This window comes from Chlamydotis macqueenii, chromosome 10 (assembly GCF_036417535.1).
Source record: "Chlamydotis macqueenii isolate bChlMac1 chromosome 10, bChlMac1.mat, whole genome shotgun sequence".
In the NCBI taxonomy this organism is placed as follows: Eukaryota; Metazoa; Chordata; class Aves; order Otidiformes; family Otididae; genus Chlamydotis; species Chlamydotis macqueenii.
Window position 1 is genome coordinate 7,116,323 of NC_141565.1, and position 13,618 is coordinate 7,129,940.

The 13,618-nt window shown below is 42.7% G+C and overlaps 1 protein-coding gene across 5 annotated transcripts in view; it reads right to left on the reverse strand.

Annotated features, from left to right (window-relative positions):
* POC1A (POC1 centriolar protein A) overlaps positions 1-13,618 on the reverse strand; it is an 84,664-nt gene that overhangs the window by 47,870 nt on the left and 23,176 nt on the right. For all 5 annotated transcript variants that reach the window (XM_086755513.1, XM_086755517.1, XM_086755515.1 and 2 more), the window contains exons 8-9: positions 4,005-4,073; positions 1,845-1,943 (exon numbers count right to left, since the gene is read on the reverse strand). In XM_086755513.1, coding sequence (XP_086611639.1) covers positions 1,845-1,943; positions 4,005-4,073 — 168 coding nt within the window. The remainder of the gene's footprint in view (positions 1-1,844; positions 1,944-4,004; positions 4,074-13,618) is intronic.

Consider the following 13,618-nt stretch of genomic DNA (forward strand, 5'->3'; position numbering starts at 1 on the left):
TCAGAGCATGAGAAAAGCAAGCCCTTGTCAGTAGCACACCAACAGCTGGGTCCCAGCAGCATCTATTAGAGGTTTTGCCAGGTAAACCCTCTTCTACAGGGGCATAGTTTTGTTGAAGGAACAGATGATCAGGATGGTTATTCATTGTTCAAGGGTTTTGTTCAGCAGCTACCTTGAACGCACATCTTAAGAGGTTCTGTAACAAAGACCTATGTTTTAGAAGGCCTCAGGCATTCCCTTCCTTTCCTTAAATGACAACTGGCTCTGGTAATAAAAGCAGTTACTACCATATAGTAAATATGCTCTGGTAATAACAGCAGTACAGCTGGCCCAAGCTTGCCATAATCTCCCGTTAAGCGGACACCTTGTCTACACTTTTTAAGCCATTCCTTGGAATGTTACAAACTGGAAACAGTATTTCTGCCCATAAAGGCTTTGTCTTTGCTGTATTTCAGTCCAGAATTATACTACACAATAACTTAAATTAAAGGAGATAGAGTTCAAAGTTAGTCCAGTATAACAGGCTAATAAACAGAGAGGTCATTGGACTGCTAATTTCATAGCCTGCATAACTTCAGAGTTGGCACACACGAGAGGAGGAAAAGGAGGAAGTCAGTTTGGCTAAAACCAGCTGAGGATCAATAAACACTTCCCCCTCCTCCTCCTTCCTTCTGTGATTACTTCCTACCATCCTCTCCCACTCACCTCGCACTAATATCCTCTGCTTGTGTTTGCTTTCTTTACAGAGCACTCCATGTAGTAAGGCATTAGGTTTAGACTGCAGCAAATTAGACTGATCTTGTCCATCGCAGAACACTATGGCTATTCCAATACCTCGAGCAATGGACTGAAGTCACATTAAATAAAAACATTGCTACGTTTAAGAAAGAACAGAAGCTTAGTAGCCCAGTAAAGATGATCTACGTTGGTAAGATTAAAGACATTGCCACAAAGCAACAGATGGGCTAGAAGCTTACCTTTCAACTGAGGCCATGACATGTATGCATGAACCCCCTGGGTCAAACTGCTTTTTAGCTTATAGCTCATGTTGAACAAGATGTACCAAAACCCAGCCACAGTAATAACGTATTTCAGAATCCTGTAGGTATACTCAAATGTATCAAAAATACCCAAAGACTGAGAAGATAAAATACAGAAGTTTAAGTGAAGCACTGTAAATTGTTACAAGTGAAGCTTGTAACTCCTATGGGCAGTAACTCTACAGGGTTATTCTCATAATAGCCATGACATCCAACATCAGTACCACACTTTGATCAGTGCATCACACCAAATTACTCGGTGGATTTATCCACTAGGTACAGACAGAACTCAGATGTCTCTTAACACATGGCTGAGGCAACAAATATAAACTGATGTCTCCCAGTATTTAGGAAAGAAGCTCCAGTACAGTGCATCACCTGTTTTTCACATGTGAAGTCTATGCACAGAGATTTCTTATCTTTGCTGATTGTCAGTGAAAAGATATCGTGAACAATATCTATTTTCAGGACTGACATCAGCCTAAAGGATTCATATCAGCTAACAGAACTGACTTCAGATGTTACTTATGTCTGGGTTTTTTTTGTGGACTATCACCCAAGCCTACCACAAATTCTTAAAAACAGGTTGTTAATTTAAAAGTGCATATATACATGCACCGAATTTATTTCCCTTTTAAAATCATTATATTTTTTTTTCTATAAAGTACAGTTAAACAAAACAAACATCCTGCAGCTCAAATAAATACTAAGGAAAGATAGCTCTACAGTTCGACTGCCTGAAAAAGCCATATGCTTTCAAGTTTCAGAAAGTGAACTCTACGAGATTTCTGTACACTGACCTACCAGAGTGCAACGGGTCCCATCCACACTACTGCCAGACTTCTGTGTTTTCAGTACATCACCATAATCTGCTGCATCAAAGTTAGTTTTCCACACCATCACCTGCAGAAGGAAGTTATCTCTATTAAAATTTTCCATCTATGTTAGCTTAAAGGTCAGTTTTGTCAACACATCAGAGTCAGCAGATATACACCAAAGCTTACATAAGAAAGCTCTGCCACTGATTAAATTAAGGATGTTATTTGTAAATATGCTACTGAATACAGACATAGCATAACTGTGTTCTCAATGGGTAAGTGACCTCTTCCAAAATTCTTTAGAGGTCAGGAACATCATGAAACTAGAGCTACCTAGAGAACTTCAAAGCAACATGCAGAACACACCATTAAAACCACAAATATATTAAAATACCATGCTTAACATTAGAGCACTTATCAGACACACCCCAAACAACTAGTCACCAGTTTATCACGAGATTCAATCACAGGAAAAGGAGAAATAGTACTTTGAGACTAGTATTAGAGATCCTGAGTTGATTTGTCATGTCTAAATTACCCCACAAAAGATTATTTTTGACTTGTAGAGATGTTCTTATTATTTCTCATATTCCTCCTGGATTCAGAAAGCTAGTTTTCAGCAAGGTCCATTCCACTGAAAGAGCTTCCTGTATATACACAACTGGCAAATTAAGATTAATGGTGATTTTAATACATATATATATATAATGTTAAAAATCTTTCTCCATCCATGAAAGGAAGAACAGTCTGCATTTTCAGATACAAACTAAGAGGACAGAGGCAGTTCCTTCATGGGAGCCAAGAAAACGAAAGCTAACAGCCATCCTTCCCAATATACACGTTCAGAAACGCACAGCCTTGAGCCATGATTGAAAGGGTTGCCAAAGAAGTCAGTTATGACGCCATGCCATAAGCGTACCTTTACAAAGCACCTGTCTGGGGAAGCACTGCCATTCAATTTCCAGTTTAACACCGGCAGGTGATACTTTGCAATGAGCATTACTTCATTTAAAGAAATCCCAACCATGGGAAAGACAGGAGCTGATAAAATAAAAGCCTTTTGAAGGAATCTACTTTACAGAACAGAGAAATGTAGGCTGACACATCCTCTTAAACTAAAAGTTAAATTAAAAAATCAACTTCTTGGCTATGCCTAGAAATTGAAGACAAATAAGACTTCTTAAATTTTCTATTGAAAACAAGTAACAAGGAATTGCAATGTAACAGCAACTTCCAGCTACATCAGGGCTTTTAAGGAAGACAGAAACAGCAGCAAAGAGGTATATTTATTTATTTTGTTAGATAAGCATTTCAAAAGCAAACCTTAGTGACCCCATTATATTTTTATAAGACAACAAATGGATGCATCTCTTCAAAACAGTCTGTTTAAAGGCTTAAATAAAAAGTGGTCTTAAAGAGACAGGATGACAAGCTATGCCACCTATCTCGGCAAATCTATAAAATAGAGTTAAAATACAGTAGCTCATGAAACTGTCTTGAGCTACAACTCTAGGATTGGTTTCCTCCCTGATAGCATACAACTGAATACATACATTACGTACAGAACCCAAGCAAGTTACTTCAGCATGGTCCAGACATACTGGGCACGTTTTTGCTTTCCTCCACTGACAAAAGAAATCAAAACCCAGCAGCTCTTAAAGAAATGTGAATCTGGATTATAACTCAGAACCAGAAGTAAAAAGAAGCTTCACCCACAAAAGCCCAACTGCTTCACCCACAAAAACCCTTTACCAGCAGTAGGAGGCATCCAGGCTCTTAATCCAAGCATACATATCAAGGTCAGCAGAGAAAAGTCTGACTCTGACCCAGAAAGCATTAGCACAGCTTTGCACCAGGCTCCCATTACAAAGAGACCCGCAGCCTGTATTTGCATCCAGTCAGACTCAAAACCACCTGGTCGCAGTCATGGGAGATGGCGTAGCTATAGTGTCTGTATATGGAGGAACATTTCCTCTGTTGCACATACCTATTCCCAGACAATCCAGCCAAAGTGCTTCCTCACTAAGAGAAGTCTATGTTTAATAGATCTCAGTATTTTTAATACTTGTTTTCTATTTGAAAGCAGTAAGATGCCTAGAAAACAGTAACAAGGCACAAAACTATCCAAAATAAACCAGTCACATACCTGTTCATCAGAACCTCCAGAGGCAAATAAGTCTCCAGCTCTTGAGAAGGCTACACAGGTGGCTGGCCCCTGCAAATAGATTTAAAAGATAGGCTCAGACAACATGAAAGGAAACAGAGTGTCATAAAGCTTCATTCATTATGGTTTCACAAGGTATTTCTCATTTGACATCAGCAGTTTAAAGGCAAAACTTAAAAAGCTCTTATCTGTTAAGTAAGTGGGCCATAATTCACATGCTCATTGGCACTTAATTACTATTTTCCACATTTCTGCACCCACTTTAAGATATCCACTTTTCAATATCCACAGCATTAAGACAGACAGAAACAAACCAAGTTTTACAGCCGCAAGCTTTTCCCTTCTTCCCTCTCAATCGTTCTCACTTCCCTTTAGAATTAGAAATATCCAAAACTCCTGTTCATCTAGTAAAAGCAGTGACACTGTTGAATGTTGTTAAATGCAGCCTTCAGTTAGCGACCTGATGGAGAGGTTTGAAGTGCTCTCCTAAATATTTCTAAGATATTCCACGCAAACTGCTCACTGCAAAAAACCCAAAGCTTAAAGCTCTTACCCACTCCACCACAATATAACTTCAAAACATGCCTGACCAGCTAGCAACCAAAGCAGCCAATTTACATTAATTAATCTGGCCAAGGTTAGCAGCATTTTAAGTCAAAGATTCTGTAGAAGCAAAATAACTGAATGCACAAGATTCAGTATTCAAAGCAGAACCCAATTACTCATTTTATTTCAGATTTGGACAAGGGTGGACATCGGTGGACAAAGGACGAGCAACTGACATCATCTACCTGGACTTGTGCAAGGCTTTTGACACTGTCCCGCACGACATCCTTCTCTAAACTAGAGAGACATGGGTTTGATGGACGGACCACTCAGTGGATAAGGAGTTGGCTGGATGGCCGCACTCAGAGAGTGGTAGTCAACGGCTCAATGTCCAGGTGGAGACCAGTCACGAGTGGCGTCCCTCAGGGGTCCGTGCTGGGCCCGGCCCTGTTCAACATCTTTGTCGGCGACATGGACAGTGGGATAGAATCATAGAATCATAGAATGGTTAGGGTTGGAAGGGACCTTCAAAGGTCATCTAGTCCAACCCCCCTGCAAGGAGCAGGGACATCCCTGACTAGGTCAGGTTGCTCAGAGCCTCATCCAGCCTGGCCTTGAACGCTTCCAGGGATGGGGCATCCACCACCTTTCTGGGCAACCTGTTCCAGTGTTCTATAACCCACATCGTAAAAAATTTTTTCCTAATTTCTAATCTAAATCTACCCCCCTCTATTTTAAAACCATTACCATTACCTCTCGTCCTATCGCAACAGGCCCTACTAAACAGCCTATCCCCATCGTTCTTGTAGGCCCCCCTTGAGGTACTGGAAGACCGCTATCAGGTCTCCCCGGAGCCTCCTCTTCTCCAGGCTGAACAGCAACTGTGCACCCTCAGCAAGTTCACCAATGACACCAAGTTGTGTGGTGCCGTCGACACGCTGGAAGGGAGGGATGCCATCCAGAGGGACCTTGACAGGCTGGAGAGGTCGGCCAGTGCCAACCTCATGAAGTTCAACCAGGCCAAGTGCAAGGTCCTGCACCTGGGTCATGGCAATCCCAGGCACAAATACAGGCTGGGCGGGGAATGGATTGAGAGCCGCCCTGAGGAGAAGGACTTGGGAGTGCTGGTGGATGAGAAGCTCAACATGAGCAGGCAATGCGCCCTCACAGCCCAGAAGCCCAACCGCATCCTGGGCTGCATCAAGAGGAGCGTGGCCAGCAGGTTGAGGGAGGTGATTCTCCCCCTCTACTCTGCCCTGGTGAGACCCCACCTGGAGTACTGTGTCCAGTTCTGGAGCCCCCAACACAAGAAGGACATGGACCAGTTGGAGAAGGTCCAGAGGAGGGCCACAAAGATGATAAAAGGGCTGGAGCACCTCTCTTATGAGGACAGGCTGAGAGAGTTGGGGCTGTTCAGCCTGGAGAAGAGGAGGCTCTGGGGAGACCTGATAGCGGTCTTCCAGTACCTCAAGGGGGCCTACAAGAAAGATGCGGAAAGGCTGTTCAGTAGGGCCTGTTGCAATAGGACGAGGGGTAATGGTTTTAAAATAGAGGGGGGTAGATTTAGATCGGAAATTAGGAAAAAATTTTTTACAATGCGAATTATAGAACACTGGCACAGGTTGCCCAGAAAGGTGGTGGAGGCCCCATCCCTGGAAGCGTTCAAGGCCAGGCTGGATGAGGCTCTGAGCAACCTGACCTAGTCAGGGATGTCCCTGCTCCTTGCAGGGGAGTTGGACTAGATGACCTTTGAAGGTCCCTTCCAACCCTAACCATTCTATGATTCTATGATTTGGCAGTCAGAAAGTTCACAAAGTACAAAAATCACTGTTTCCAGAACAGGAGGTAGAAAGCGCCAAGGCTGCCTGAGGAGCACTGGAAAGAAGAGTCACTGGATGGCAGACAGAGCAGCAGCAGCAGAATAGACTGTATTTGTACATTAGCTTCTACTTAGCTAGTGCTACAGAAGCACCAGTAGAACAGCAGAGGTTCGCAGAAGGTATTCTCTTCAGATACCAATTAGCAGGACAAAGTCAAGGAGGGGACATCCAAAGCCATCAAAACCAAAACAGGATCACTACTTCATATCCTCTTACATGTGGAGCATGTGGCCAAGCCATGATACAGGCTCCAAATCAAACAGGCACCTGCAGCAGCACAGAAGGCAAGCAGCAGAGAGGCACTCCTTACACCACCACCATTCACCATGGTTAAGCTACAGGCTAGCGATCTGTGCGAGTTTGTGTTAGTTGTCAGGTTTTTAACTGAAAAATGGAAGGCTAGCTTAAAACTGCTTTTCTCTTTGTAGTTTCACAGAAGAGATGCCAAGAGTTAATGCATTTTGAAGAAGCCTGGCTCTTAAGACAGTTCTGAGAGACTTTAAATGCTGCTGACTGCAACAGCACTGCTTCAGTAGAAGTACGCTTTTCACACCGCACATCTATTTTAGTATGTTTGCAGCCTTTCAGAAAGCACACAGGACAACGCACATGGGAAGGATGAGGCAGGCACTCTGAGATGCGGTTAAACAGAGCTGGGAAATCATTACGTGTGTTCAAGCACAGGCACAACAGACAAAATGTTCTGCTTGGAATAAAGCTTCACTATTTGGGTCCTCAGCTGTTTATGTCAGCTACTGAACATGTTACTCTGCAGGCTGTCCTAAGCCTGAGCTTTTGCCCAAGCTGAAATGGCCAGAGGCAGGAATAAGCACTTCCAGAGGCTGCCTACAGCCAAGTCTGCTGGGAAAGCAAGATCAAATTGTGACAGGCTGAAACAAAAAACAACCAGAAAAGCCACAACACAACCACCAGAAAACCCCACCACACGAACACACACCTCCTGACAGAAGTAGTTATCCTCTTTCAAGTAAGACCATGTATCTCAGAATGCAAGTAAAAAGGTTCTCTTCACCCTGTATCAAGTTGCAAGGACAAAATATTCTATTAAGAGTTCATACATTCCCAACAGGCATCGCACGTCTAGTTTGTTTCTGGTTTCCCTTCTCTCTCTTCTACTTTGTAAAAGTGAATTTGTCATTATAAATCCTGAAGGTAGACAAATACCCAAAGATTGCATTTGGGATAAATACTCAACTCTCACTGCAGCCTGCGTCCCACAGTCCTGGGTGCTTTCAAGTATGCCAGCAAAGTTAGAGTCTTGATGTGGTCACTCCCAGTACGAAGAGTTTTAGCTTCCTTAGAACACATTAAGACATTTTTATATTATCATTTCACCTGCATTGATTTCAAAAGATTTTGAGGCCTTCTAATAGAAAGATCTCGCTCAGGAGATCTTGCCTGAAGTGATCTAGTAGCAGCAATTTAAAAGTGTCTGCGCAGTCAGTGTGACTAAGCTTGTTCAACTAACACAGTGTTAAATAGTGCAGGTATTTCAAACTAAAGATACCACCATCAATCAGTTAGGAAAGCATGCCTCTGCCTTCTATTCCCACCTACTTTCCACACTGTCAGGAATGGAGACTCTCTAAAGAAAACAAAAAAAAAAAGAAAGAAATAATGCAAAAGCAAGGGACAAATAAGCAATAAGGAAAGGCAGAAACGAGCACATAGTCAGGAAACTGCTCAGTGGTGAGCATCGCTCAAAGACAACAGAGCTGAGGATACAGAAGCTGCACTCTGACTGCAATAAAGCAGCGAGGCTGGGAGGGCAGAAAAACTATTCAAGACATTGCCTAAGACAAAATGTTTAGAAACAAGCACAAGTGAGGAATACTGGAGAGGAGCCATGTTCCACAAAATTATTTTTATCAATGTAAGTATTTCAGTGTATTTAGACAAAATTTAGCACAATACAAAACACATGCAAACACGCCATCAACCGACTCTAAAGTCATGGCATTTGAGGAGGGCAGGAGAGGAAGTTCAACAGAACATATTCCTCCCAAAATAGAAACTGATACCAAAGACTGAACATTCTTTTATAAATTGAACGGAGGGGAACAAACAAGTCTATAGACACAACATCCTCTACAGATTTGTTGACATAAATTAAGTGAAAAGTATTTTTGCTACATAGACTTACATCACTCTTCCTAGATATAACAGGTTTGCTATAGCAACACACAAATAATAGTTTGCCAAATACTCTTGCAATTTAACATAAACACACAAAAAGAGCTACACATGACAGTGACTAGACACAGCCTAACTCTCAGGTAAGAACGACAGAGATCCAACAGGTTTCTGATGCAGTCCTGGACAACAGGTACATGGCTGGAGACTGAAGAACTCAAATCTTCCTTCAGATTATTTTTCCCTCCTTTAAACTTCCTGTTTGCACCAAAAGTGTTGGAAAGCAGCAGTTGAATATTCTTCTGTATAAGTTGTAGGGAGAATTTTAAGCTTATTTCCCATGCAACAAGAACATGTGTGATGTAGTAACCTTTTAAAGGACCACTTTATTTCTCTTTCCATAGCGAGATACAAATGCCTTTCTACTAGTATTTCCTGAGGGTTAGAAGTTCCAGTTTTGCATCCTCATTGTGCTAGGTGCTGTACACAAGCTGCTAGCACCAGTCCCCAAACTCCTACAGCTTCTTGCCTTAGATTAAACAGCAAGCTGCAGAAAGAAGGGATTGGACAATGAGCTAGACCAAGTCAGCGGTAAGGAATGCTTCTACTTACTCCTCAGCAGGACAACAGCGTGAGGACTGCCGACCTTTTGTGTATGTCAAAGTTTGAAATGATACTAACAGTTTTGGTGATATTGGGAGAGAGCTACAGAAAGTTTGAGGGAAAGTACAGAAGAGAGCAAAAAGTCATCCACTGGAAATGCTGAGTGGGAAGAACATTGCCACTAATCAATATTCAACTCATCTTCTCCAGTGAAAGAGTACCACCAGGTAGGGTAGAGTTAAGCCCCAACGAGCTTGAAAAGGACAAATTGCTCACGCACTGGATGTGGCAAAGAAACTGGAAACAAAAAAAGGCAGCCATACAGCATAAGTGCTAACAGGATCAAACCTAGTCCTTTGCAGTAGCATTCCCGATGAACAAGATCCAGGTAAGGTCAGACAGCCATGGTAGCTGAAGCAGCAGGTGACGTTCCACTTCACGCTGCATATGTAGGCAAGAAGGCTGAAGCACAGCATTACACAATCTAATTTCTGTACGGACTACCTCCCAGAGGCAGAGATTATACCTTCTGCTTGCTTTCCCACTTCCTACAGAAGGAGGCTAGTGATCACAGGGCCTTTATTGCCCTAGCAATCCACAGGTTGATCAGCTTACACAAAACATTAACTGTGGCCTTAGATAAAGATGTTCAGAACTATTCTCAATGGCTTGAATGCGTTAATTGCCTGGAGAGACAGGATCCAAAGCCAGGACACAGATCACAACACTGAATGAGTGACTGACAGGATGCGAACAGTTGTATCAGTAAAAATTGATGCAGGTATGACAAGAGACAACTGGAATAGCATCCCTGAGCACAAAGCTTTCAAAATTAGAGATAAAAATAGATCCTCTCCGAAATAAATACTTAAGATAAAGGCCAAGAGTTTAGTTCAGAGAAATGGAAATATGCCTGGAGCAAACAGTCATACCTACATGCAGATAGCAGATGAACGTGTACCATCTATAAATAACAAGTGGACAGTCACAGAGGAAGCCTCTTGAACACCATTTCCTCCCCCATAGAGCTGCTGGAGGACAGAAAGCACATAATTTCAGGAACAGCAGGGCCAACACCAATAGTCAATTCAAGTCAAGAGAGGCCAGACTTGCAAGCTTCAGCTAGGAACAGAGCTAACATTTTGGCTTCAGCATAACAGAAGAAACAAGAGTCAGGCTGGAGAGAGTTCAGGAATAAACCAGAGGAGAGTAGTTTAATGATGCACAGTCTGCATGATGAAAGGAGAAGCAGAGAGGAAGGCAGTTGGAGATACAAGTGAGGTCAAGGATGTCAGTAGATTATTTTTTTCCCCCTCCAAATCCTAGGAGAAACTAATGCATACTAAACGCCGGATAAGAGAGTGAGGTGCCAAGAGCTGGAACAAGCTCTAGAGAATGTGAATAGTCAAATTAAAGGAAAGCTTCCTCTTTTGCTGCCCACAAAAGGAAAAGTATAAGTGGGAAGATACGAGCCAGTATATTCAATCAAACTCTCCTGGAATAGATTAACTAGTACAAAGAGAAAAAGGAGATACAAGTGGTGATGAGGTCTGAGAAGCAAACCAGCAGCAACAACCATGCTAGGAACCCAGGCAGAAGATCATCAGTTCAAGGTATAAAAGAAATAATAATAAACATAGCAGCCACTGCCACTGTTCACGGTGCTTTCAACTGCTTAATGTCACAGGAGAAGAAGGAAAGTCACACTTGGACAGATGGACTTTGGAATGACAGAGGGTAGAGGAGTAAAAGATGCAAAGAGCATCAAGACAATTAAGAAAACACTAAGAGCAGGTAAGGAACTTGATAAATGCATTTGAGTGCCAAAGAACATAGAGAGCCTGAGACAAGAAGCTGATGTTATGTGTCTTTCACCTATCACTTGGTTTCAGCAGCAGGTAAAGCAGTGAGAAGAGTTCAGTGAAGACCAATTCAAATTAACAGACCTTTTGGTAAGGCGGAAGCACTGAGCCTCTAACTCAGGATCAATGACAAATTCACAGTAAGGAAACCCACAGCTCTGAAGATCTATTCAATCTCATCAGAAAAAGTGAAAGACAATAGCAGGAGACATAGAAGAAGAAAGCTAAATTTAGAGAAGATGACAGAGGCAGGACGAAATAAGGGGCAAGACAGGTGATAGTTACACACATTTGCTTCACAATCTAGTACAGGATGCAACACATATCCTATAGAAGAAATATCAAACAGGAAAATCCAAATCTTAGAAAGAGGCAAGAGCTGGGAAAAAAAGATGCTACGAAAGCCATGGATGTTTGTTGTCTTTTTACAAACAATACAGATACCCCAAAGACGATGTGGAGAGGGGAAAAGGTGTCAGCACAGGCATTGCATAAGGGCAAATCAAGAGGTACAGGACAGAGCAGAGTATTGTCCTCAAGTGGGGATGGAGTGGAAAGCAATAGGGGCTGTGGAAAGAATCCAGTCTCTAATGGTAAGGACAAGGAAAGTGTTTAGATAAAAAGGGCAGATTCCTAGAAACCGCACAATGAGAGCGGTAATACAAAGACAAAAAAGGGAGATTGAAAGGGAAGCAAGGAAAAAAGCACAGGGGACAGAGATGGTAAGGATTTGCAGTCCACTGATCGTTGGAAAAACTCCTCTATTGCCACACAGAGCAAGACTGTCATGTCTGCACCTTCCTTCTCCAGAGGTTAAGGGCTACAGCTAACAGAAAATTTGTACTGGCATCTTATAATTTAGTTTTCAGTAGCTTTTTAACTCCTGAAAGCGTCAGTTTAAAAAAAAAAAAACAAAACACCAAGGAACAACAGAGCCCTCATATTTCCTTTTAATACTCAGAAATACTAGTCTAAAATTAAATTGCTTGCTGTTTGCCACACACTCCTCCTCTTCCTTCGCTGGTCCAGTTCTGCACAGCCCCAAGATGTCCTCACACCCCTAATAGAAGACTAGGCCTGCATGGATGTTTAATGCCACCTAGCTAGAGCTGGCAACAGACAGCAAAGGAGCACATTTGTTTCTTGTGCACCTGCTCAGAAGATCTTGCTCTTTGGTCAGCCAGCAAAGCAGAGGCACTTACGCCAGGCAGGTAGGTGGAATGCAGCTACTTCATGGTTCAAGTCAAGGTTGCTTGGAAAAATGTAACTTTGCATTTTCTGTCTTCCTATTTATAAATATAACCATGCAGATGTTTACTAAATATTTACCGAGAACTTCCATTCCACTAAGGAAGTCAGCCTGGAAATGCTCTAACCAAATCCCCCCAAAGGGCAGACAGGCACTGTGTACATACCCACTCTCTTCCAGCGACTCTCTGGAGGTGACTTATGGGCCCCAAAACATTCTGTTCCCCAAGGATGATTCAGTACCAGAGGTGGACCTACATACCAACCCCGTGTCTCATCTGCGTGGAATTAGGCAAGAGCACTTCACAGTTTGAAGCACTCCAGAACGAAAATATACAGCACAGTACAGAATGATATTTCACAGCTGCAAGATGTCAGCTCCAAGCTGCAAACTCCTGCCTCTAATGATCCTTCTGCTACAAGGGGGCCAGCTACATTAGTTAAAGACAGCAATGTAAACTTGGCAATGCTCCCTATGTAAACTTCAGCTAATCAGCTGCTAACAAATTCCTGGCACTCCAGCAGTTGCGTCAAAGTATGTCTAAAGGACCTTACGTTTTTTTCCTTCAAGTGTCCACTTGCATGGAGCCTTCCCAGAACAACATAAGAGCAGTGAGCTGTCAGAGTAAGGACAAAGTCTCAACCAGCATACTCACCCACACAAAGTCACAACTCAAGAATGTCTTCAGAACAGGCTGTTCACTAACCTATAGCCCTCACTTAAAAAGGCAAGTCTACTTAACGACCAAAAAAATCCACATCCACTTCATTTTTAGCCACTTAAGAGATACTAGCAGAAATCACAGCGAGGTTGGAAGGAAAGAAGAAAAAAAAAAAAAGCAGCCCTCAGTATTAAGTAGTCTGGGTTTATCTATGAGTAGAGCAGGCGAGAGAAGCAGCCAGTGCAGGAATTCACACCAGCAGCTCCTGATGAAAGCTGGGCCCTGTTACCACTGCCGGTTGCTTACTATGAACGAAGCACAGGTTATCAACTACTTCTCATGGAAAAGCAAGGTATGCATCAAAATCAAGCGTTAAAAGAACCAATCCACAACAATACAGCATGTGCCAGCAGAGGGAATGCCTGCCCAGCCCCTGGACTGGCTCCACAGCCACCTCAGTGCAATACCCTTACAGAAACCAGAAAGCACCACCAGCCACTTTTATACCTGTTTCCAAACCAAGGGAACTGTAATCCCACAACAGCAACTACCCTTCAGCTATGCCAGAGTCAAAGCGTTTCCAACATCAGTTAGACGTCTGAGACTGGCAGATATCTAACTGATCTGAAACAAGGAGAGGG